This window comes from Meriones unguiculatus, chromosome X, assembly GCF_030254825.1.
Source record: "Meriones unguiculatus strain TT.TT164.6M chromosome X, Bangor_MerUng_6.1, whole genome shotgun sequence".
NCBI lineage: Eukaryota > Metazoa > Chordata > Mammalia > Rodentia > Muridae > Meriones > Meriones unguiculatus.
This window is the reverse complement of record NC_083369.1, coordinates 92,349,949-92,376,730: the sequence shown is the minus strand read 5'-3', so window position 1 is coordinate 92,376,730 and position 26,782 is coordinate 92,349,949. Positions and strand designations below refer to the sequence as shown.

At 37.5% G+C, this 26,782-nt stretch overlaps 1 protein-coding gene and 1 long non-coding RNA gene across 8 annotated transcripts in view; one reads left to right on the top strand and one right to left on the bottom strand.

Moving 5' to 3' along the window:
- Window positions 1–13,980, bottom strand: part of LOC132650016 (uncharacterized) — a 31,423-nt gene extending 17,443 nt beyond the window's left edge. Inside the window, exons 1-2 of the long non-coding RNA XR_009588383.1 lie at window positions 13,733–13,980; window positions 1,819–1,914 (exon numbers count right to left, since the gene is read on the bottom strand). This is a non-coding gene — a long non-coding RNA (uncharacterized LOC132650016). The remainder of the gene's footprint in view (window positions 1–1,818; window positions 1,915–13,732) is intronic.
- The window catches only part of Rpgr (retinitis pigmentosa GTPase regulator), a 57,551-nt gene continuing 44,736 nt past the window's right edge, over window positions 13,968–26,782 (top strand). For all 7 annotated transcript variants that reach the window (XM_060374797.1, XM_060374793.1, XM_060374792.1 and 4 more), the window contains exons 1-6: window positions 13,968–14,249; window positions 17,495–17,620; window positions 18,314–18,406; window positions 19,833–19,895; window positions 22,728–22,886; window positions 24,950–25,099. In XM_060374797.1, the coding sequence (XP_060230780.1) occupies window positions 14,108–14,249; window positions 17,495–17,620; window positions 18,314–18,406; window positions 19,833–19,895; window positions 22,728–22,886; window positions 24,950–25,099 (733 nt within the window). In that variant the 5' untranslated portion in view covers window positions 13,968–14,107. The remainder of the gene's footprint in view (window positions 14,250–17,494; window positions 17,621–18,313; window positions 18,407–19,832; window positions 19,896–22,727; window positions 22,887–24,949; window positions 25,100–26,782) is intronic.

The following is a 26,782-nucleotide window of genomic DNA, read 5'->3' as shown; positions in this document are numbered from 1 at the left end:
AGAAATTTGTGACATCTCATACAAGCAAATTAATGGCCCAACTGAAAGTCCTAGGAAAAAAAGAAGCAAATACACCCAAGAGGAGCAGACAGCTGGAAATAATAAAAGACAGGGCTGAAATCATCAATTAGAAATAAATAAAACTATTCAAAGAATCAATGAAACCAGGAGCTGTTTCTTTGAGAAAATCAACAAGATAGACAAACTTTTAGCCAAACTAACTAAAAGGCAGAGAGAAACTATATAAATCAGTAAAACCGGAAATGAAACGGGGGAAATAACCACAGACACTGAGGAAATCCAAACAATCTTTAGGTCATACTACAAAAGCCTATATGCCACAAAATACGAAAATATAAAAGAAATGGACAATTTTCTAGAGAGAGTCCATCTACCAAAATTAAGTCAAGATCAGGTCGAAAGATTGAATAGTCCTATATCCCCCAAGGAAATAGAAGCAGTCATCAATAGTCTCCCTTCCAGAAAAAGCCCTTGGCCAGATGGATTCAGTGGAGAATTCTACTAGACCTTCAATGAAGTGCTAACTCCAATTCTCTCCAAACTATTCTACAAAATAGAAACAGAAGGAACATTACCAAACTCATTCTATGAAGGCACAGTCACCCTGATACCTAAACCACACAAAGACCCAACAAAAAAGGAGAACTTCAGACCTATCTCTCTTATGAACATTGATGCAAAAATACTCAATAAAATCCTTGCAAACCAAATCCAAGAACACATCAAAGATATCATCTACCATAACCAAGTAGGCTTCATCGCAGACATGCAAGGATGGTTCAACATACAAAAATCCATCAATGTAATCTACCACATAAACACACTGAAGGAGAAAAGCCACATGATCATATCCTTAGATCTGAAAAAGCATTTGACAAAATCCAACACCCATTCATGTTTAAAGTCTTGGAGAGATCAGGGATACAAAGCACATACCTAAACATAGTAAAGACAATATATAGCAAGCCTATAGCCAACATCAAACTCAATGGAGAGAAACTTAAATCAATCCCACTGAAATCAGGGACAGGACAAGGCTGCCCACTCTCTCTCTATCTCTTCAACATAGTACTTGAATTCCTAGCTAAAGGCATGAGAAAACTAAAGGAGATCAAGGGGATACAAATTGGAAAGGAAGAGGTCAAAGTGTCACTATTCACAGATGATATGATAGTATACATGAGCGACCCCAAAAATTCAACTAGAGAACTCCCCCAGCTGATAAACACCTTCAGCAAAGCGTCAGGATACAAAATCAACTCAAAAAAAAAATCAGAAGCCCTCCTGTATACCAAAGACAAAAGGGTCGAGACAGAAATCAAGGAAACAACACCCTCTACAATAGCCACTAATAACATAAAGTACCTTGATGTGACTCTAACCAAGCAAGTGAAAGACTCGTTTGAAAAAAAAAAAAAAAAAACAAAAACCTTTAAGTTTCTGGAGAAAGAAATTAAAGAAGATGGAAAGATCTCCCATGCTCATGGATTGGTAGGATTAAAACTGTGAAAATGGCAATCCTGCTAAAAGCAATCTACAGATTCAATGCAATTCCCATCAAATACCAACTCAGTTCTTTAAAGACCTTTAAAAAATGATTCTCAGCTTTATATGGAGAAACAAAAAACCCAGAATCTCAAAACGATCCTGTACAACAACAGATCATCTGGAGGTAGCTCCATCCTTGATCTCAAACTGTACTACAGCAATAGTAATAAAAACTGCATGGTATTGGCATAGAAACAGAAAGGAGGATCAATGGAACCAAATAGAGGATCCAGAAATAAACCCACATACCTATGAATACTTAATTTTTGACAAAGAAGCCAAAACCATTCAATGGAAAAAAGACAGTATCTTCCACAAATGGTGCTGGTCCAACTGGATGTCTACCTGCAGAAAAATGAAAATAGATACATATTTATCACCCTGCACAAAACTAAAGTCCAAGTGGATCAAAGACCTCAATATAAAACGAGACACACTAAATCGGTTAGAAGAAAAAGTGGGGAAGAGCCTAGAACTCATTGGCATAGAGACGACTTCCTGAATAGAGCACCAACAGCACAGGCTCTAAGAGTAACAATCAATAAATGGGACCTCATGAAACTAAAAAGCTTCTGTAAAGCAAAAGACACTGTCGTCAGAACAAAACAACAGCCTATAGACTTTGAAAGGATCTTCACCAACCCTATATCTGACAGAGGGCTGATATCCATCATATATAAAGAGCTAAAGAAGTTAAAAAGCAATAAATCAAGTAACTGAATTAAAAAAAAATGGGGTATGGAGCCAAACAGAATTCTCTGTAGAGGAATATAGAATGGCAGAGAAACACTTAAAGAAATACTCAACATCCTTAGCCATCAGGGAGATGCAAATCAAAACAACCCTGAGATTTCACTTTACACCCATCAGAATGACTAAGATGAATAACTCAAGTTACAACACATGCTTGAGCAGTTGTGGAGAAAGGGGAACCCTCCCCCATTGCTGGTGAGAATGTAAACTGGTAAAACCACTTTGGAAGTCAATCTGGCACTTTTTCAGACAATTAGGAAAAGTGCTTCCTCAAGATCCAGTTATACCACTCCTAGGCATATATCCAAAATTTGCTCAAGTACACAACAAGGACATTTGCTCAACCATGTTTGTAGCAACTTTATTTGTAATAGCCAGAACCTGGAAACAACCCATCAATGGAGGAATGGATACAGAAACTGGTATTTTTACACAATGGAATACTACTCAGTAATCAAAAATGAGGAAATCATAAAATTTGCAGGCAAATGAGGGCATCTAGAAAAGATCATTCTGAGTGAGGTATCCCAGAAGGAGAAAGACACACATGGTATATACTCACTCATATAATCCTATAAGATATGATAAACATAATGATACCTATACACCTAAAGAAGATAAACAAGAAAGAGGACTCGGGATAAGATGATCAATCCTCACTTAGAAGGACAAATGGGAGGTGCATTGGAAGTAGGAAAATACAAATAACAGGACAGGAGCCTACCACAGAGGTCTCCTGAAAGGCTCTACTAGCAATGTATCAAAGCAGATACTAAGACTCATAACCAAACCTGCAGCAGAGTGCAGGGAATCGTATGAAAGAAGGGGGAGTTAGTATTACTAGAACCTTTGCTCGGATGAAGTTCATGTTAGTTCAGTAACCAATTGATTTCCCACAGTAAGGGGAACAGGGACTATTATTGACAGAAACTCAATGGCAAGCTCTTTGACCTCCCCACCCCCCAAGGGAGGAGCAGTCCTGCTAGGCCACACAGGAGGATTTTGCAGCCAGTCCTGAAGATACCTGATAAAACAGGGTCAGATGAAAGGGGAGGAGGTTCCCCCCAATAAGTGGACTTGGAAAGGGGCACGGAGGAGATGAGGGAGGGAGGGAGGGACTGGGAGGAAATGAGGGAGCTGGATACAGCTGGGATACAGAATTAATAAAATGTAAATAATAATAAAAAATAAAATTAAATAAAAAAACAAGTTAGTATCTCCATCAGAGATAGTGTGTGAGACTCTGTTCAAATGATGCTGGATGCCCTCATATAATATGATACCTTACAGTTAGAATAATTAGCCTGAAAAATGTCATAATTTCATTTTTCTTGACAGCTGAGTAAAAATTCATTGTCTAGGCATAGCTAGACTAGACTAGTTCCATTTCATTGTCATATGTGTGTCTCTCTCTGTGCGTGTGTGTATAAAACAATTCTAGATGAAGTTATTTTAAAGAAGTAATTAGGCTTAGTAAGATTTACATAAATTAAAAAAACTATAATTTCATTGTCAAATTGTGTTTTGGAAAGTACAAAAAGTTAGATTAATTAGCCCTAATTCTGATGATCTGGTTTTGAGGTTTTTTGTTGTTGTTGGTTTGCTTGTTTTTTTTGTTTTTTTGTTTGTTTGTTTGTTTGTTTTTGAGACAGGATCTCACTATGTAGTCCTGAATGGCTTGGAACTCATTAAGTAGATCAGGCTGGCCTTGAACCCACAGAGATCCACCTGCCTTTATCTTCCTAGTGTTGGAATTAAAGGGATGCACCACCATGCCCAGTTTGCCAACCTAACAGGTAAAAGCCCAATTAACTTCACTGTTTGTTTGCTTGTTTTTGAGGCAAGATCTCTGCATAACCCTGCTGTTCTGGAACTGCTTCTGTACATCAGGCTGTCTCAGAGATTTACTTGCTACTGCCTCTGAATGCTACCATTAAAAACATATGTCTGGGGGACAAGATGGTGGTGCCAGGTCAACACTGCATCTGAGGAGCAGGACAACATTTTCCATACAGCGACCAAGAGACTGAACTCTGGGCCCTAAAACAACAGCGATCATGTTTCCCAGGTGAAAGGAAACCACACAGTGTGGGAATCGGTCAGATCCACTCTCAGGTCACCCAGCTAGAACCTGGAGAGATCCTGGGTCCCCAGGCACTAGGTTGCCAGAACAGAGCAACACACCTGCATGTCCTGATCACCTTCCCAGGCTGAACGGGGGGCACAAAAACACCAGAGACTGCGAGTCCCAGTCATGAGAAAAACCCACAGGGAAGGAAGAAAACAGGACTGACCTCAGGTCACCCAGTCTTTCCCTGGAAAAGGTCCCACAGAATGGCGGGTGCATGCGCCAGCACTGAATTGGGGTCCAGCTGCGAGCACAGAGCCTCGCTGCGTGCCCATCTCTCCTTCACAGACAGAACTGTGCGCCCCAGAGAACCAGAGACTGAGAGTTCCTCTCGGGAGAAAACACGACAGGGAAGGAAGCAAACGGGGACAGACTTAGGCCACCCAGTATATCCCTGGAAAAGGTCCCACAGACCTGCGTGCCTGCCAACCCAGGGACTTGCTGTGCACCAACTAGCCTGCTGCTCCCATGAGAGCAGTACTCACCTGCCACTGTTACTGCTTGGGTATTGGGGCACAGAGCTCCAACCTCAGACCTACAGAAGCCTGGGATCCCCAAGATCAACCCCCAGATACTGCTGGGCAACCAGTTATCCCTAACAAAACTGGCCAAACCACAGGACACCCAGGTTACAGCAGCAGCTCATTAAATTTTCAGCAAGAAACCAAGAAGCAGGACAGCTGTCTCCAGGACTTCTCAGGGTGAGAGGAGAACCCTCTTGAGTAAGAGGGACCACAGTTAACACTCAGGTCTGTATGCCTGAGGTGAGCTGTGGCAATTCCTGAAAAACACCAGCCATTCAGTGACCATACCCAAAAAGCTGAGGAGGCTTCTTTCAGGAAAAACTGAAGGTCTTCCTGCCAAGGGGATTCTCTCCACCACAGGATTCCAGGAACCACCATAAATTAACACCCAAAACCTAAGATAGCCCAATAGTTAGAGGCCAGCATAAAAGCTCAACCAACAAAAGACAGAGCAATATGGCATCTCCAGAATCCAGTTATCCGGGGACAAGCAGCCCTGGACACCCCAGCATAATTGAAATGCAAGAAGATGACCTAACATCAATGCTTATGAAGAGGATAATAGAGGAAACAAATAAAATGCATAAAGAACTAGAGGAAGATAAAATCAAACAGATTATGGCCACCCCTAAAGAAATACAGGAAGTTGCAGCCAAACAGTTTGAGAGAGGAAAACAGTTACAACCAAACAGTTTAGAGAGGAAATACTTAAATCACTGAAAGAAATAAAAGAAACAGAGGATTGTTCAAAAAACAGCTGAAGGAATTGAAGGAAAAACAGGAAAATGGAAGAAGTTGATGTATCCATCTAAGAAAATGTTAAATCTAAAAAATTCCTGACAAAGACCATCCAAGAAATTCAAGAAAACATAAAAAGACAAAACCTAAGAATAATAGGAATAGAGAAAAAAGAAGATTCCCTCCTCAAAGGCCCAGAAAATATTTTCAACAAAATCATTGAAGAAAATTTCCCCAAATTAAAGGAGAAGCCAATAAGAACACAAGAGCCTACAGAACACCCAACAAATTAGACCAGAAGAGAAAATCCTCCCACCACATAATCAAAACAGTATGTATGCAGAACAAAGAAAAAAATACTAAAAGCTACAAGGGAAAAAGGCCAAGTAACATATATTGGCAAACCCATCAGAATCACACCTGACTTCTCAACAGAGACTATGAAAGCCAGAAGGGCCTGGACAGATATCATGCAGACCCTAAGAGAACACAGATGTCAGCCCAGGCTACTATATCGAGGAAAACTCTCAGTCCTCATAGACAGAGAAAACAAGATATTCAATGACAAAAACAAATTTCAACCATACCTAAACACAAATCCAGCATTACAGAAGATACTAAAAGGAAAAATATAACCCAAGAAAACTAGCTACTTTCAAGAAAACACAGGAAATAATTAACCTCACGACAGTAAAACAAAAAGCAACCACGCACACAAACTTATTACCACAGCCAACATCAAAATCAAAGGATCTAACAGCCACTGGTCATTAATCTCTCTCAACATCAATGGACTCAATTCTCCAATCAAAATTCACAGACTAACAGAATGGATGCAAAAACAAGACCCAGCAATCTGCTGCATACAAGAAACACACCTAACTCACAAACATAGATATTACCTGAGGGTAAAGGGCGGGAAGATGGTTTCCCAAGCAAATGGACCCAAGAAGCAAGCAGGAGTAAGGAGCCATTCTAATATCTGATAAAAATAGACTTTCAACCAAAATTAATCAAAAGAGATAGGGAAGAACACTTCATACTCATCAAGGGAAAATTCCACCAAGAAGACATCACAATCCTTAACATCTATGCCCCAAATACAAGGGCACCCACATTTGTAAAAGAAACGTTAATAAAACTTAAACCACACATGGATCCCCACACATTAATAGTGGGAGACTTCAACACCCCACTCTCAACGAAGGACAGGTCAACAAAACAGAAATTAAACAAACAAACAATTTATTTAACAGAGGTCATGAATCCAATGGACCTAACAGACATTTACAGAACCTTACACCCAAACAAAAGAATTTACCTTCTTCTCAGCACCTCAAGGAACCTTCTCAAAAATAGACCATATGGTTGATCACAAAGTGAGCCTCAACAGATACAAGAAGATTGAAATAATCCCTTGTATCCTATCTGATCACCATGGAATAAAGCTGGACCTCAACAACAACAGAAATAGCAAAAAGCCTACATACACATGGAAACTGAACAACTTGCTACTAAATGACAGCTGGGTCAGGGAAGAAATAAAGAAAGAAATTAAAGTCTTCCTAGAATTCAATGAAAATGAACACACAACACACCCAAACTTTGGGACACAACGAAAGCAGCGCTAAGAGGAAAGTTCATAGCACTAAATGCCTTCAAGACGAAATTCAAGATATCTCATTGAAACAACTTAATGGCTTACCTAAAAACCCTAGAAAAAAAAAAAAAAAGGAAGAAGAAGCAGATACACCAAAAAGGAGTAGACTGCTGTAAATACTCAAACTCAGGGCTGAAATCAATCAATTAGAAACAAATAAAACTATTCAAAGAATCAATGAAACCAAGAGCTGGTTCTTTGAGAAAATCAACAAGATAGACAAACCCTTAGCCAAGCTAACTAAAAGGCAGAGAGACACCACCCAAATCAACAAAATCAGAAATGAAAAGGGGGATATAACTACAGACACTGAGGAAATCCAAACAATCATTAGGACTTACTTCAAAAGTCTATATGCCACAAAATTTGAAAATCTAAATGAAATGGACAATTTTCTTGATTGATTCGAATTACCAAAGCTGAATCAGGACCAGGTAAATCAATTAAATAGTCCTATATCCCCTAAGGAAATAGAAGTGGTCATCAAAAGTCTCCCATCCAAAAAAGCCCAGACCTTCAAAGAAGAACTATCTCCAGTTCTCTTCAAACTATTTCACAAAATAGAAACAGAAGGAACACTACCAAACTCATTCTATGAAGCCACAGTCACCTTGGTACCTAAACCTCACAGAGACCCAACAAAGAAAGAGAATTTCAGGCCAATCTCTCTTATGAACATTGATGCAAAAATATTCAACAAAGTACTTGCAAACCGAATACATGAACACATCAAAGATATCATCCACTATGACCAAGTAGGTTTCATCCCAGGGATTCAGGGGTGGTTCCATATACGGAAATTCATCAATGTGATCCACCATATTAACAAACTGAAAGAAAAATAACCACATGATAATCTCCTTAGATGCTGAAAAAGCATTTGACAAAATCCAACATCCATATCTAAACATAGTAAAGGCAATGTACAGCAAGCCTATAGACAACATCAAATTAAACGGAAAGAAACTTCAAGCAATCCCATTGAAATCAGGGACAAGGCAAGGCTGCTCATTCTCTCCATATCTATTCAACATAGTTTTGGAAGTCCTTGCTAGAGCAATAAGACAATTGAAGGAGATCAAGGGGATACAAATTGGAAAGGAAAAATTCAAATTATCACTATTTGCAGATGATATGATAGTATACCTGAATGACCCCCAAAAACTCTACCAGGGAACTCCTACAGCTGATAAACACCTTCAGTAAAGTGGTCGGATACAAAATTAACTCAAAAAAATCAGTAGCCCTCCTGTATACAAAAGACAAAAGGGCTGAGAAAGAAATTAGGGAAACAACACCCTTCACAATAGCCACAAATGACAGAAAGTACCTTGGTGTAACCCTAACCAAGCAAGTCAAAGACTTGTATGAAAAAAGTTCAAGTCTCTGAAGAAAGAATTAGAAGAAGATATCAGAAGATGGAAAGATCTCCCATGCTCATGGCTTACAGCATTAACATAGTAAAAATGGCCATCTTTCCAAAAGCAATCTACAAATTCAATGCAATTCCCATCAAATTACCAACACAATTCTTTACAGAGCTGGAAAGAAAAATTCTCAACTTCATATGGAATAACAAGAAACCCAAAATTGCTAAAACAATCCTCTACAATAAAATATCTTCTGGAGGTATCTCCATCCCCAATCTCAAGCTGTACTATAGAGCAACAATAATAAAAACTGCATGGTACTGGCATAGAAACAACTTTCAAAATAGCCTCAAATAATATAACTATCCTGGAGTAGGTTTAACTAAGCAAGTGAAAGACTGACATGATAAAAATTTAAGACACTGAATAAATTGAAGAAGATATCAGAATATGTAAAGATCTCCCATGCTCACGGGTCAGTAGGATTAATATAGTAAAAAATGGCCACTCTACCAAAAGTAACCTACAGATTTGTTAAAGTTATTTTTATAAAACTGTTTCTCAGTTTCTCTCTTAACCCGTATATATTTGGTTAATAATAAGCTTTACAATACAATAACTATGCAGTTATTACTCTTTTCTTAAATCTCTAAACTAATCTGGTTTCCTCCCAGCTCCCTGACCCTTCTCCTCTCCTTATTTCACTTCTACCTCTCCTGTGGCTCCATCAGCTACTTCTTCCTCCAACTCCTCCCCTATCTGGCAGAAAGTCCATCTCTGTTCTACCCCTGCTCAGTGATTGGTGGTTTGCTGCTTTATTGGCTTATCAGGGGACAACTGGGGGGCAGGTTTTATACAACATTGAGGCAGGAGATTCTCAGATTGCAACCAGATATGAGGAGTACAGAAATCAGCATTTGAATTGCACAATAACCTAATGCCTACACAGATTTAATGTAATCCCTATCAAAATTTCAATACAATTCTTTGTAAATCTTGAAAGAACAATGTTCAGCTTCATCAATACAAGGAAAACCTAAGATAGTTGAAGCTATCCTGAATAATAAAAGAACTGTTGGAGGTATTACCATCCAGGACCTTAAATTTCCGTGCGAACTCCCAAGCAAATCCAGGCTATTGCCAAAACTATAGGTTGTTCTCCACAAATGGACAGCAAGACCACATTGATGAAGGCAACACCTACACAACTCGTTGAAAATGGGGAAGTCTATCTGATACAAACAGAGCCTTTACTCCTACTTTCTAGTGTCTTTGATACAGGAAGTTATTCTCACTACTACCAAAGGAAAAACATAAACACCATGCCAGTCAGAACTCCTTCCTACAAGATAGGCTAATACAATTGTGGCACACATTTTTGGGGGAGTAACCAATCAATTTATTAGCCATAAAGATTCCTATTGATATTTTGCTATACTCATAGATCAGTATGTTGCTCACGCATCATCAATGAAGATTGAATCTGCAGCAGATCAAAACAAATACAGAGTCCCACTGCTAGACATTATTCAGAGAGTGAGAGACCTTGGAATATTCAACCCTAAATGGAATATCTCCATCAAATTTCCCTGTTTAGAGCTCAGGGAACTTTGAGGAAGAGGAGACAGAAAGAACCCAAGGTTATAGAGGATACCAAGAAAACATGGCCCTCTAAAGCAAGATGATCAAATCATATGTGAATGCACAGAGACTGAAGTAGCATGCACAGAGCCTGCACAGGTCCTTTTCATATATATTATGGCTTCCATTTTAGTGTTTTAATAGGATTCCTGAGTGTGTGTATAAGTAGATCTTCGTTTCTTGTGCCTTCTTTTGGGCTCTTTTCCCTTTGTTTCTTGGTTTTGTCCAATTCCAATGTGATAATTTTTGTTTTACCATAGTATATTTTATTTCATTATCAAAAATTGGGAAATCAAATAAATAGTTAGAACCTATCATATCAGTTTGGCTGTTTTGGGGATCTCGCAATGGCGTTCACAAAGTACAGAGACATCTGTAATGTGACTCAAAATGCAAACCTTGGAAGTTTGTATTGAATGCTGACTAGTAAGAAAAGAAAATCAGTAACAAAACACAATCCATCAAATGTCTTCTTTGTTCATACATGCTTCTATTTATAGTTGACACAAAAGTCTCAAGAAATTACTCACAGCAAGAAGTAATACAGTAAATAGCCAAGAGCTGTACTTTTTTTTTTTCATATGTGTGATGAGTAGTGTGAATCAACACAATTTCCTGAGGATTGTCTCTGTTCTTGGTGGTGGATGCAAATAGCATCAAAAGCAAATATAACTACATTTGAGAGTGACATGATTATCCCTAAGACCAAAGCTTCTGAATCTTTTCCAGTTGTGATTCCTTTTCATCCAACACAGTTTTACATGACTTTGGATTTGTAGGTAGGTTAAATAGGAATACAATTCAATTGTTTCCTGAAAACTGATTACAAGGAAAGTTATTTTTAAATGATATAACATTTTATTATTTATTAAAGAAGAATGCAAATTTCCATCCTAGTAAAATGGCCATACTCATTTATTTTTACATAAAAAATTCTTTTTTGACCTAATGTTTCATATTTCAAGGCATAGCATCTTCAACATTTTTTCAAAATTAACCAATGTTTTTATTTTTAGAATCACTAATGCCAAGAATTCTATTTTGCATAAATATACAATTCAAAATGGTGTTACTATCTTAAGACCATTTGAAAAATTCTTAGAAAATATGTGCTAATCCCACATCAAAATTCTTTTAATAATTTTTTAAATGAAATTTCAGTCATAAATTCAAATAGTGATTTTTTTTAAATCAAATATTCTAATGCAATATAATCCAAATGTTTACTAATGTGATGCTTACAAGCTGAGGAATGACAGTAAGAAAATATAAAAAGATTTTTTTTTCCAGTAAGTAAAGCATCATGTCTTTGTATGTACAAGAAAACACTGTAGTTTATAACATACACCAGCCTCAAGTCTGAGCTGAGGCATCTCAGCAGTTTGTTGGCACTGCATGGCATGAGAGCACACACAGTGCAAAGTCCACAGGTCTTGTGTTTCAGAGCGAGGCTGCAGTAAAGTCACAGGAGACAACACAGGCAAGGGATGCCAGAAACACCTTAGCTCATTACATATTGGATTTTAAATTTGTCTTTTGGTCAGTATGTATTGAAAAACCTTTCACCATTGGCAACCATTTTATGACTGTCCACTTTCAGTTTCATGAGCCCTATAGGATAGTACAAACAACCATTTGGAAAAGCTGGGTCTTCGAAACTTTACCCCCTCCAGTATGAGAAAAGTGACTTACTTCATGGGTTCAAACACTAGAACTGAAAGGATTGTTGAAGAGGCTCTCATAGTGTATGGAAAGGCCATTGGTTCTCCCTTGTCTTCCTGTCCTCTTGATATATGTGCAAAACTGGAGAAACTTACCTTTTATGATCTAAAACACAGAATTTCTAGCCTCACTCTCTTGCTTTTATGTGGCAACCAAAGAGGTCAAGCTTCTAATGCAGCTAAATTGTTACACCTCCATCAGTAGCCCAGGCATCTTTGTGACCAAGTGAAGCCATGGAACCATTCTATGGAGCAGAAATAAAAATGAAACTTGTATCTTGTATTCTTGCCAAGATGTGAGTTTCCATTTTTGTACAGACAGCCTGGGTTTTGCAGAGCAGTTATGGTGACCATAGCCAACTCTGTCTTGTTACTAATAGCTAACAGTACTAATTGCTACTTTACTCAGACCATGAGAGAGAAGTTTGAAATTCATTACTTGGTATCTCTGAGAAATATTCTGAGACAGAGAATAATCTAAAGCACCATCATAGCTACATGTGTATATGGTAGCTCTAATCTGATTTTTCTCATCATGATTGTTATGAGCCTTTAAACATGGGTATCAAGTCTTCCTCAAAGTAAGTTAATCTACCCCCCTCTCTGCTTGTGTAAGTTACTTAATATTCCAGCATTTTCCAGGATTTGAGAACTAGACATCATTTCCTGTGTGCCAAAACACAGGACTCCAAGGAGCCTGACCACTTTTATACCTAAATACCGATAGCCTTTTGATTCTCTCTCACTGCTCAAATTTCCTATCAGAAAAGCAGCCAGGAAAGGCAGAATGACTACATAAACAGGCATAAGTGATCCTCTCCTATCACTCCAGTGCTTAAAACTCCTCCGTGGTTTCCCATGGACTTTAGGATAAAAATTCAGAATCTGTAAGCTGCCCCCAAACTCTACCATCTCACCTAAAGCCAGCCTCATCAAGGTCCTGGAAAGAACCAAGCTCTTTATGATTCTCTGCATACAACTGGCTAATTCCGTAGTTCTCTAATCTTTTTCAGTTTCTTTTACTTCAGTTCTTGTACTCGCCATGTTTTCATTAGACAATCTTTCATCTTTCTTAAACCCCTGTCCAACATAGGTGCTCCTTGTTCATCTTGTTATTTGTACCTCTTCCTCAATTTTTGTTTGTAAACAAACAATTGGATTTGATTCCTTCTCGCCATTTTAATAAAAATGCCCTGAGTGAGTGAAAGTGAAGTAATTCAGGTAGCCTAAAATCTAGTTGTACTGATTTAGATCCAACTCTCACAGGTATATAAATTTACTCATCCTGGAAGAATTATTTTTTTTGCCTATATATTTCATTGTGGCCAATTGTTATGGATGAGAAACCGAGGTTTAGCCAGAAAAATATAATATAGAGGAAATTTTATATATCTCTGCCACAAAAGGAGACACAGGCCAACTCTTTAAACCTCAGGGAGGACTACATGAACTGGGCTTCTCTTCCCATGTGTAATCAGCATATCTGCAAATAAAAGTAACATTACCCAACTTACACAATCATAATAGTATTAATTTATTCAATAAGTATCTAATGTGTGTGTCTAGTATGTTTATTTTGTTTCTGGGAATACAAAAGACATTTGGGATGTAAAACGCTTGGTGCCTACCTCTGTTACAGATTGCGACTGTTGCTGTGTTGTCAAAGCTCTGCGATGACGTTTGCGTGTGTCACAAAAGTTAGGGCTATGTGAGAGGCATGATGTTGTCACTATCCCCTCTAGGTCCCTTCATGGGCAGTAGTCCTCAGAAGTAGATGCTCTCTCAACATCCGCAGTGTGCGGCGTGGCCGCTCTTTCAATCACGACCGCTAGAGGGCGCGCGGCCACCTACCGCTTGAAGAATGGCACCTGCGATTGCGCAGCATTGACACCGCTTCCGCATTCCTTCTTCCAATCACCTTTCACCCCGCCCCGCTCCTCAACGCTCCGCCTCCGTTGCCCCTAGCGTCTGTTTGTTGACTTCCGTGAGCACAGCAGTGGTCGATGCCAAGAGGGTCGCGATGGGGTTCTCGGGGGCTACGGCAGTACCTTAGGCCCAACCGAATTGCCCCTACTGTCTTTCAGAGACAGACTCACATTTCCTTCACAGTCTTCGGCATGGCGGAGCCTGAGTGGCTGGTGCCAGGTGAGTCGAGCCCGCGGTGGTGGCGGCTGGCCTGTAGGGAGGGTCCGCGGGCGGGCGGGCGGGCGGGCGGGCGGGAGGCCAGGCTCCGCCTCCGGGCCGGCCCCGTCGGGTTACAGGCCGCAACCTGAGCCAGTATACTGAGACAGCAGCCCAAGCCTTGCCTTAGCGAGTAAATGAGCTTTGTCCGGATGGAGAGGAAGGGCAAGGGACCGAGGGGAAGAGGGTTCCTGTGTGTGTTTTTAGTAAGCCTTTCATGGCTTTTCTTGGAGGCTGTGACAGCCATTATTCTCTCACTAAGCTTCCCGGGGTCTCTACTTGAGCATGCCCCCAGGACATTAACGAATGGAACATGGGGTGAGAGGTTAAAAAGAGCAGAAGAAACGAAATGGACAAAGGGAGGGAAAGACTGTTAAGGGAGTTAAAACAAAACACAACTGTCCTTGCATGCTAGCTTGACTTACGTTAAAATTATGACTCAGTACAGCTTCCGTACCGGGTAGCACAGGTAGACATTTCCTGAAGCAGCGTTTGTTAAAACTGTTTGGAACGTAGACCTCTTCTATAATCTGTTAAATGGTGGTCATAATCAACTGGATTTATTTTCACATACTCTCTAATGGATCACGACTAGCACTTTGAAAAGTAACCACTTTATTAGAATAAAATTATGCATTTAAATATAGAACTTTCTGCTAAGCCCTTGGCTCAAACAGGATTTGATTCTACACTTCCTGGAGTCCATTCCCTTAGTGAGGGTACAGGAAAATTAAGTGATAATAGGCTTGATATTAGATGTCAGAGGATAGAATAGAACCACCAAACCCTGGTTTTGGGGTCCAGAGAGTGTCAGAAGAGGCTTGAGTCATTTCTAGGTCCTGGTCCCCTAAGGCTCAATTACTGAGTTGAACTGGTTTGCCTCATAGTGGTTCTCAAGTAGCTTAGTCCCTTGCTCATTTATTTATATATATGTGTGTATATAATTAATATTATGTATTGATTATATATAATTAATATTATATAATTTTATATTATATTATTGATATGATATAATATAATATTATTATATAATTAATTTATAATATTAATATATAATGATAATTATATAATTAATTATATATAATTAATTACATATAATTAATTATATATACAGTTAATATTTATAATCACTATGCTTTCTTTGGAAATTTCTCAGAAGCTGGATCTGGCTTTCTATTTGGGGGATGGTGGTGTGTGTTTAAATAGTTATTGGGAACTGTTAATGGATTTTCAGTCTTTCGAAACTGATTCTGGTCCAAGCCTGTAGATCAACTGCAGTTTAAGAATGTTAAGTCTCAGCATCCATCTCTAATCTCCATGGCCTAATCCATACCTGGAATTCTCATTTTTCCTCAGTGGGAATAGGAAAAGCTGAAGAGTTTTTTTGTTGAAGCCTGGGAAATATTCTGTCTTTCACACTGAAAGTATTGAAAGCTGTGTTTGAGTCCCAACCTACCATTATAGTGAAGTGAAAACAGTTATAGTGTAGAAGAGATGTTTTCTGTGTGAAATTTAAAACAAACATCTAATAAACTAGTTTATTAGAGGAGTACCTTGTGCAAGTTGAACAAATAAAATATTCACTAATAAACATTTTGGTAATGGTTTAATTAGAGAGATTGCTGTGCAGTTCATAATTTATTACAATATAACTACTGTTTATCACAGGATTCTAAGAAACCAGTAATCATTTCCAGTTTTTAGCAGGACTTTACAGAGGTAGCCATAAGCTAATGCGTTGGGAATTGTAGATTCTGTACTATATTCTCCATGAATAAAAGAGAGATTAGTACAACTCTATGCTAAATAGATTGTGCACAGCAAACCTGTTTGTATTGCTAGATTCAAACCATTTGGTAGTAACCATAGTAATTAAAGGAGGAAATTAAGGTTTGGTAAAGTGGCTCATTTCTGTATCATATTAATTATTAGATTGAGAATTTGAATACTTGAGCATGTTTTGGATATATGCCTAGGAGTGCTATAACTGATTCTTGAGGAAGCACTATTCCTAATTGTCTGAGAAAGCGCCAGGTTGATTTCCAAAGTAGTTGTACAAGTTTACATTCCCAGCAGCAATAGAGGAGGTTTGCCCTTTCTCTACATCCTCTCCAGCATGTAAAGTCACTTGAGTTTTTTATTTAGCCATTCTGTGGCTGGCTGTTTGATCACCTCCCCCTGAGTCGAGTAGGGGGAGTGGCCTTACCAGGACAAAGAGGAAGACAATGCAGCCATTCCTGATGAGACCTGATAGGCTAGTGTCAGAGGAAGACCTCCCCTATCAGTAGACTTGGGGAGGGGCATTGGAGGAGATAAGGGAGGGAGGGTGGCATTGGGAGGGGATGAGGGAGAGGCCTACAGCAGGGATACAAAATGACTAAACTGTAATTTATAAAAAAAATAAATTAAAAAAACAAGTAAAAAAAGTATTTGAATACATGATTGCCCTTACATTTTTAAATAGTCTCCCTCTCTCTTTCTCTCTCTCTAGGTCTTTGTGCGTGTGTGGACGTGTGTATGCATATGTTTGTATGCATGTTTGTATGCCACAGTGATTATGTGGATATCAGAGGCAAATTTCTTGGTCTCAAACTCTGATTGGGCTCTGTCATTGACTTTTAAAGCCTTAAATGGCTTCTCATAGTGCAGCTGAAACAGTTTGTAAATAATGTGTTTATGTCTGTCCTGTACCTAGTTTTACTGGATAGTCACAGGCATTGTCAATATTCAGCACCGGTAGTAGCATTCCTTCCTTGCATGCAAACACTAGTAATTCCTTGGAAGAACTCAAGAAAATCCAAAATCACTTAGATAGGTCCTTCCCATGAATCACCTGTGATGTTAAGGGAGGAAAAAGGTCCTCAGTGAGGGACCAGACCATGAGGCCTTAACCAAAGTGAGTAGAAGTTGCATCTTATACTAGGTTATTCAGGACTCATTTGTCTGTCTAGTGACAGCAGAACAGTCAATAACAGATGATGCTTTCCTTGTCATTGTAACACATATTCAAATTAACAGATGTCACTAAAATGAAGTCTGAGGATTAGGACTGAATTAAGGTGAAAGAATGAAGGCTTAAACGGTGTTCAGGCAGAGTCAAAGCTGTCATGGGAGAAAAGGTTTATATGTATGTAATTGGAAATGTATTAAAAACAGACCTCATGGTTCAAGGGTTCAAGTCGTGAAATAAAATTGTTTTACATTTGCAGACACTGGTGCTGTGTTTACATTCGGAAAAACTAAATTTGCTGAAAACAACCCTAGCAAATTCTGGTTTAAAAATGACATACCCATATGTCTTTCATGTGGAGATGAACATACTGCTATTGTTACAGGTTAGTATTACAATCCTAAGTGAAGACAGTAATTCTTAGAGAAACCTAAATAGTGTCATATTTAATAAAAGCCTAATGTTAGGGACTTTTTATACTTAATAGAATCAGCTCATACAAGGAAACCTGCACACAGAAAGATACATTTTAAAAGTCTGATTTTTATTTTCTATAATACATTTGTTTTTATGTCTAAAAAAATATCATTCATTTGAAACCAAGGGAGCCCAAAGGGGTCTTAAAGCATTTCATCTGACCACAATTTTACTCAAAAAAAAATAAACAACTTAAATGTTAACTGTTTTTGTATACATAAAGAAGAGTCTTTATCATGTGTTGAACATATTAAAAGTGTATAGAAAGTGGTTTTATACTCATCTGAAAATCCTTTACAAATTGATTCAAGAACATTTTTTCAACTTTAAGTTATCTTAGTATACTTAAATGATATTTCTACATGAATACCTTTCTTGGACTGTATTTTACTACAATAAAAATTGTTAACATAGGATCTTAAAACCTCTACACTGAATGAAATGTGTCTGTATATAGACAGACAAGATAACCCACTCCTATTTCTTGTTCTTTGATATTTTTTAACGTGTATCTTTTTTTTTGTTTCCTTGTGATTCAGTCATCTCTTCTTATCTATGTGAGGATTACTTTAATTTGTTTTTTCTTTTTCCCTCCCACTAGGAAATAATAAACTTTACATGTTTGGCAGTAACAACTGGGGTCAGTTAGGATTAGGATCAAAGTCATCTATCAGCAAACCAACATGTATCAAAGGTTTGGGGCCTTTTCTTTATATTATATTATTTATGTTCTTTTAAGATATTTTCCAGGTTATATGAATTAAGTTTAGTAATGAATTTTGACTTTTTAGTATTATAAATGAAATGTATTTTATGTTTTTATTTTATAAGATGTACTTGAATATTATTAGCATCTATTCTTGTTCTTTGTGAAACTCAGAAATACTTTTATGGTGGTGTCAATAATCACTTTGACTTAAATCCCAAGGACAGCAGAGGAAGTAATGATCCTTTAGCATTGACTTTGGCTTCTTTGTTTGTATGTTACTTGTTTATAAAGTGGCTTTAATATTGCTGCTATTATATATAAGGAAATCAGGCATTATAATATGTTATCATTTTGAGTTTTGTCTTATCACAGTTATATTTCGCTATTGGTTATTAAAATAGACATTATTCTACAGTGCAGAATAATGAAATGAAATGAACAAAACATCAATACCAGTGTTTGATGAATACTAGTATATAATAACTATAGAGCAAAGTATTTGACACCAGTATTGTCTCAAGAGTATGTAGCATGTATAATATCACTAGAAAACTTTATCCCTATCATATGAAAACTTCTGTATATAGCCTACAAGCATTAACTAAATTTAATAGATGATGAAGAGCCCTGGGGGTATGATCAGAACAGTGTTCTCTATCTTCAGGGCCCAAATTTAAATTTCAGATTAAGATTTTTGTGTGAAATAATGATAACCATGGTATTTATAGGAATTATTGTTGGACTTTTAATATAGTTAAAAGACTTTAACTGGGCACAGATTAGTAAACAGATGGTATTCCTATTGACCAAGGTCTTAAAAACACCTAAGAGAACATTACCACAGACTGAGATCCATGAAAGCAGATACTTTTAGCCAACTGTGCAGATGCTTTGTCAACTGATTAGGAGCTATTTGTCAATGTTTAAAAATATATAGATGAACAATTTTAGCCCACGTATGTACCTATGATTAATAATCTTAGGGATTAGTTGATGGCAGTTAGGTAATATATTAATTTAGTGAGAAGCAACATACTAGAATGTACTGGATCTTGATGTAGGATTTTAAAAAAAATTAGATGCTTCGGCCCTACCTTTGACCCAGTGAGTCAGTGTTTGCCATACTCCACTGGTTTTTATGATGTACAGTAAGCTGTGGGTAAACCTCCGCATTAGTAGTTAAGAACACTGACTTGGAGTCACATATACCAGGTTTTACATTTCAGTTTTGGGGTTACAGGTATAGTTAAGTTTCAGAGTGCATGCTTAACATGCTCAAAGCCCTAGGTCCATCCCTTGAAGTATAATAAATAAAGAAATATCAGTTCTACCACTTTCTTATTATTTGACCTGGATTCTTTATCATTTTCATACCCGTAAAATATTATAATTGTCATATGTTCATGTCTAGCTCTTAAGCCTGAAAAGGTGAAACTTGCTGCCTGTGGAAGGAACCACACCTTAGTTTCAACAGGTACAGTATTCATCCTGTGCAACTTCTATCCAGACTTGATAACTGAGGTCTCAGTTTAGTAACATTTGTATCTTTGTACAAATAATAGGCATGATACTTTGGTGGCAATTAGAAAAGAGTTATAGCAATGTATTTAGTATATGCATTTGCCTTTGTGAATATACAAATAAATGCTGAGTAGCTAAAGATCAAGGGGCAGCATTTCCCACCTGGGAGCACTTCTGTGGTTACTTTCTCCTATTTCTTGCTCTTCCTTCTTTATGACAGATGTAGAGTGGAAGTTATAGGAAAGGCTACCCATAGGAGTGATCTCAGTTTCAATTAAAATCTAATTAGGCAGTATAGTATATCTACAAGTTGAGACAGTGATTCTTAAATTTATATGCAAAAATCAAAGGAGAGACACAATAGTCAAAAACATTTTCAGAAAGAATAGAATTTGGAGCTAGCAATATTCTGATTTCAGTCCCTATCATAAAGTTACAAGAATTATTGCAATGTAGTATTGAGAAAAATTAGTTAAAATTTAATGAAACTCAATAATGTTGGAAGCAGGCCAGCACATTTATCCATAGCTGATTTCTGCTTTCAGGTTCTCCTATTGAAGTATATCGCCAACATCTGATTTCTTCTTTTTCTCCATTAATTTATTTATTTAATTGTTTTACAGCCTGATTGAAGCCCCCTCCTCTTCTTCCAATCCTACCTTCACACCTTTTCCTCCTGTTCCCACCTCACCTTCATGCCTCCTATGTGTACCAACCTACCCTGGCATATCAAGTCACATCAGGACAAAGCACATACATTCCCACTGAGGCCAGACAAGGAAGCCCAGCTAAGGGAAAGGGATCCAAAGGCAGGCAACAGAGTCAGAGACAGCCCCTACTCCCATTGTTAGGAGAACCACATGAAAAGTAAGCTGCATATCTGCTACATATGTGTAGGAGATTTAGGTCTAGTCCAGGTGTGCTCTTTGGTTGGTGGTTCAGTCTCTGTGAGCCCCCATAGTCCCAGGTTAGTTTACTCTGTAGGTCTTCTTGTTGATGTCCTTGACTACTCTGTTTCCTTCCATCCTTCTTCCCATTCTTCCATAAGACTTCCAGAGCTCAGCTTATTGTTTGGTTGTGGGGTCTCTGCATCTGTTTCTATCAGCTGCTGAAAGCAGCCTCTCAGAAGACTCCTGTCTGCAAGCATAGCTCAGTTCCTGTCTGTAAGCATAGCAAAGTATCATTAATAGTGACAGGGGTTAACTCTTCCCCCATGGATTGGGTCTAAGGTTGGGCCAGTCCCTGATTTACCATTCCCTCAATCTCTGTACCATCTTTATCTCTACACTTATTACAGGCAAATTTTGGGTTAAATGTTTTATGGGTGGGCCGGTGTCCCCTTTGCTCCCCTGGAAGTCCCACCGGGCTACAGGAGGTGGCAACTTTAGGCTCTGTATCCCCTGCTGCTAGGAGTCTCAGCTAGAGACACCCCTGTAGACTCTGAGGAGCCTCCCCTGTCCCAGAGATATGATATATTCCCCCACACTTATTTCTCTTTCAGTGCTCACCCCACCCCCACTCCCAGTACCCCCTGCCTGATCTCCACGGCAGTTACCCTCCTTTTGCCCCTCCTACCTAGTTTTCTTTATCTACTTCAGATGTCTTTTATTTCCCCTTCTGAGTGATATTCAAGGATCCTCTTTTGGATCTTCCTTATTAGCTTCTTTGGTCTGTAGATTGTAGTATGGTTATCCTGTACTATACGGTTAATGTCCACTTATATAAGTGACTACATACCATGTGTGTCTTTCTGGGTCTGGGTTACCTCAGGATGATCTTTTTTCAGTTCCATCTATTTGCCTGCAAATTTTGTGATTTCCGTGTTTTTAATAGATGAGTAGTATTCCATTGTGTAAATGTACTACACTTTCTGTATCTATTCTTTGGTTGAGGGACATTTTGGTTGTTTCCAGATTCTGGCTATTATGAATAAACTTGCTATGAACATAGTTGAGCAAATGTCCTTGTTCTTTTGTGGCACATACCCGGAAGTTGTTTAGCTGTATCTTGAGGTATGACTATTCCTCAAAAGTGCCAGGTTGATTTCCAAAGTGGTTGTACAAGTTTACACTTCCACCAGCAATGGAATAGTGTTCTCCTTGCTCCACATCCTCGCCAGCATGAGCTGTTGCTTTTTTTTTTTTTTTATCTTAGCCATTCTGACAGCTATAAGCTGGAATCCCAGAGTCATTTTGATTTGCTTTTTCCTGATGACTAAAGATATTGAACATTTCTATAAGTGCTTTTCAGCCATTCAATATTCCTCTGTTGAGAAATCTCTGTTTTGCTCTGTACCCGAATTTTTAGTTGGGCTATTTGGTTTCTTGGTGTCTAATTTCTTTGGGTCTTTATATATTGGATTTTCAAAGCCTTCTATAAGATATAGGGTTGGTGATATTTTTCCAGTTTGTGGACTGCTGTTTTGTCCTATTGACAGCATCCTTTGCCTTGCAGAAACTTTTCAGTTTCATGAGACCCTATTTATTAATTGTCCAACATCTGATTTCTAACACATGTTGAAGATATCTCAGTGGAGGAAACTAATATTTTTTACCATATGCTGCTAAAGAGTTAGCAGTACTGTATTTACTAGTCTTTCCTGCTCCCTGTCCTCCCCTGAGTACTTTTGTCTCTAGCTGTTCTCTTGGCCTTAGCTCCGCTATATCTCTTACCTTTGATCATACTTTTTTCACTGTCAGTACAGGAGATAGCTACTATTTACTAGCATTTCTAAGAAGCAGTGTGCCTACAGTATGTTAATTAACATTTCTCTTACTGTTTACAGATACAGGCAGTATATATGCAGCTGGAGGAAATAATGAAGGACAGTTGGGGCTTGGTGATACTGATGACAGAGACACTTTTCATCAAATTGGCTTCTTTACAGCTAACAATAGCATTAAACAGCTCTCTGCTGGCACTAATACATCAGCTGCACTAACTGGTGAGTATGACTTGTGTCCAAACAAATCTTTTTTTTAAAATTGGATATACCAACTCAGTAAATGCATGACAGTATCAGCATTCTGTGTAACTTCGGAAGACTTTAAAACGTTTAACTTTAGATCTATGTGCATACTTTGAGAGAAAGAAATACCGATATAGAAGGTGATTTATAAATAAGTTCTCAAGCCTGTTAGCTGTCTATTATTTTAGATATTCTTGTTATCTTTGTTGCATATTATGAAAGGTTTACCTGGCACTTGAACTGAACTTGCTACCAGAAATATCAATAGAAATTAGTTGGGATGTATGTTGTTAAAATGTAGGTTATAATGGTCATTACATACCTCTGTCCTCCTTCTCAAAAGTAGATATGAGAACGTTTTTTAAAAGTCAGAGCCATGATCCATTTGACCCCATGGAACTGCTGGCTTGCAGCTTTCTTCCAAGCAGGAGATTCTCTGCACATCTGGTGTTGCTTTGGCCATTGGGAAAACCAGAGTTCTATTTGCTTTATCAGCTATATAGTTTACTATTCATTGTCACTCCTTCAGTTTTTATTTCCAGTTTTAATTTTGTCTATTATCTTGAAGATCAACTTTTTAACTCACTAAAAGAAGTTGCTGGGTGTTGTTGTACTGTTAATCTGTTGAACTTCAAGGTCAGAGGCATGATGATCATGAGTTCCTGGCTAGCCTGTGCTGAATAGTAAGATGCTCTTTGGAAAAATATAGAAGTAAACAAGTATTGATAATCCCTAAAATACTTATCCTACATTTAGCTTAACTATTCCTAACACTGAAACATCATCATAAAGGACATAAGTTAATATATATTTTTGAGATGCTATATGCTAATGTATCTCATTTTCTGAAGTTAGAGAAGCTGTGCTTCAGGTGTACAAAAATTAAAAAAAAAAAAGATTGTTGACTCTAATTGTGTGTGTGCGTATTTCTGACTCATCTGAAACATTTTTATGGTGTCTCAAGAGCAAGGTTTTTTATTTGGGAACTTGCCCTTTTGACCTGGAAACTTGTAAGAGCTTTCTGTTGTCCCTTGGTTTAATGGCAGGCAGACTACCTGGAAGGAGGGAACTGTTTCTTCATGGAGACATTAGTGATTATGGGAAATGGCATCCTCTGTTTAGTTATGGTCATAACTAAAGTGAATTAGCATCATCTCATTCTCTGCACTTTTTCCTTGTAGATCATATGACAATAGAAAGTGAACTCCCAGGTCACGAGCTGGTGTAAATGTCTTGGTACTTTTATGACATACCACTTTTAGTACTGATTTAGAGTTTAAAAGGAGGAACAAAAATAATAATATATTATATATTATTTTATTATATATTTTATATTATATTATATATTATATATTTTATTATATCTTATATATTTTATTATATATATTTTATATTTTATTATTTATATATCTTATTATATATTATATATTTTATTATTTATATATCTTATCATATTTATTATATATTATATATTTTATTATTTATATATTTAATTATATTTATTATTATATTATTCATATATAATATTATTATATATTTTATTATTTATAATATATTTTATTAAAAAGTAATATAATATATTACTTTTTTCTCTTTTTTCCTTGTTTTGAGAGAATCTTACTTTGTAATTCTAGCTTGTCTGGTATGTATAAGTTAGCTAAGGCTGGCTTTAAATTCTCAGCAATCCCCCTAACATAGCCCCTTGAGCTCTGGTATTGTAGTCATGAGCTACTATACTTGGTTGTATTGTTCATTTCAAAGTAGCTAACAGGGGATTTTGAGTGTTTTTAACCCAAGGAAAGGATAAATCCTTAAAATGCTGTATAAATCATCCTTATTTGATCATTACATTGTATGTATGCATTTAAAGTATCATGTTGCATTTCATAAATATCGACAGTTATATATCAATGAAGAATAAAATAAGACTAAAAAAGTATAATCCAGAAGACAAATTATAGTCTGTAAGACATGTCATAGCTTGAGAACCAGGATAGCCTATTAAAGACTTTTCTCCCCTTATACTTTTTTTTTAATAGAGGATGGAAAACTTTTTATGTGGGGTGACAATTCTGAAGGACAGATTGGCTTAAAAAACAAAAGTAATGTGTGTATACCTCATGAAGTGACTGTCGGGAAGCCAATTTCATGGATCTCCTGTGGATATTACCATTCAGCTTTTGTAACAAGTAAGATGAACATTTTGATTCATTACATTGTCTCTTATTTTTCAATTATTACTGCTATTAAAATTATTTACAGTTCATATGGTTGTTCAACTACTGAAATAATCTATGTTTTAATTCAAAACATTTGTTTGTATATTGATAATTCATAATTTCAAATTTTCTCTGACATACCAACTTTTTAGAAAGTGAATACTAGGTTTGTTATAAAATTAAATTGCTATCTTAGAAACCTTTTCCAATTTTGGTTCTCAAACTTCTTAGCCTTGTATGGCATTAAAAACAAGACTCACAAACCATTTTCCCCTGGATCCACTTCTATAGTTTGACCTTCTCTTCTTCCTGTCCTGGTAATTTCTTTCATTGTTTCAAATTAGTATTCAATAGAGTATTCTTGTGAGAACCAGAATGAAGGTTAGATGGAGAAGAATGAGGCCTTAGTCCTTTGGTAAGGCTTTTTCTCACTATGTGCAGCTTTTCTTGTTCCTGGGCCTGTTGGTAGTCTTCTCTCCTTCGAAGTGTTGAACTGTTAGTCGATGTCTATGTTGACATCTACATTTACAGATTACTAGTAACAATGGAAGGTTGATTGTGGCTTTCTTTCTAACTGGTGGTTTCTTAATAATCAGATGCCCACATGAAATAGTTCAGTGGATTCTCTTAGAACAGTAGTTAATTTTGAGATACACAACTAGGCAAAGTGCTGAGACTAAGTGCTCATCCCTAAACAGAACACCCCCTCTACAGCTTAGGGAAAAATCACAGAAGTCAGGAGGGAAAATAGAGCTGGAAGATAGGGAGGACTGTTCAAAATACTGTGTTTTGGACATGACGTGGCTGCTGCAACATGATGTCACAGTGCTCTGGTTACCCACACAAGACCTGCACAAGATGGGACACCCATCATAGATTAGGGGGCTCATGAAGCCCCACCCCTTCCTTAGCTAATTAAGTTATAGTAAAAGGGGAAGTCAGTTATTTTCATTTGAGTAGTCACTTGTAGGTCGCCAGTGCTCCAGTAAATAATCCTCTATTAAAAATCTACAATTAGTGGATCACCAAACAAAAGAAATGAGTGCAGGGGTGGAGATCGGGGAAAGGACTTGGTGGAATGGGAATAAGAGATGATCATACAGGCATGCGATTGTCAAAAGAAAAAAATCTCTTACTCCTTTTATTTCAAAAAATAAGATAAACATTTTAGACTGTTTTATAGCAAATTACATTGATAAAAGCATAGTACTTATCTTTTAGAAGTTTACAACTCTAAGATATATAACATTTATCCATCTAAAATGCATTTTGAACTATAAAGATGTTTTACTTACCCTCCCAACAACTTTGTGAGAGCATTGCACCTTCTGTGGTTTTATATACTAGCTAGAACCGAGGAGATGCTGCATCTGAGTTATAGAACCAGGTTCCAAACCTGACTGATCTTTGTGCTTTGTAGATGTGAGTGGTTTCTGTCAGCACATGGCTCCCTGACATACACATACAAGTGGAAGATGTAGCAGCAACTCGTAATGAATAGGCACTATCTATATGTCCTAAGTACTTCCCTAGTCACTATTTTCTTTCTTTGTGTGAAAGGGCAACCCCATGATAGGGGCACTTTTCTTTTGATCTCATAGCAACAGTGATTACTAGTAGAATCAGGAAGTAGGTGGTTGCAGGATTATAGAA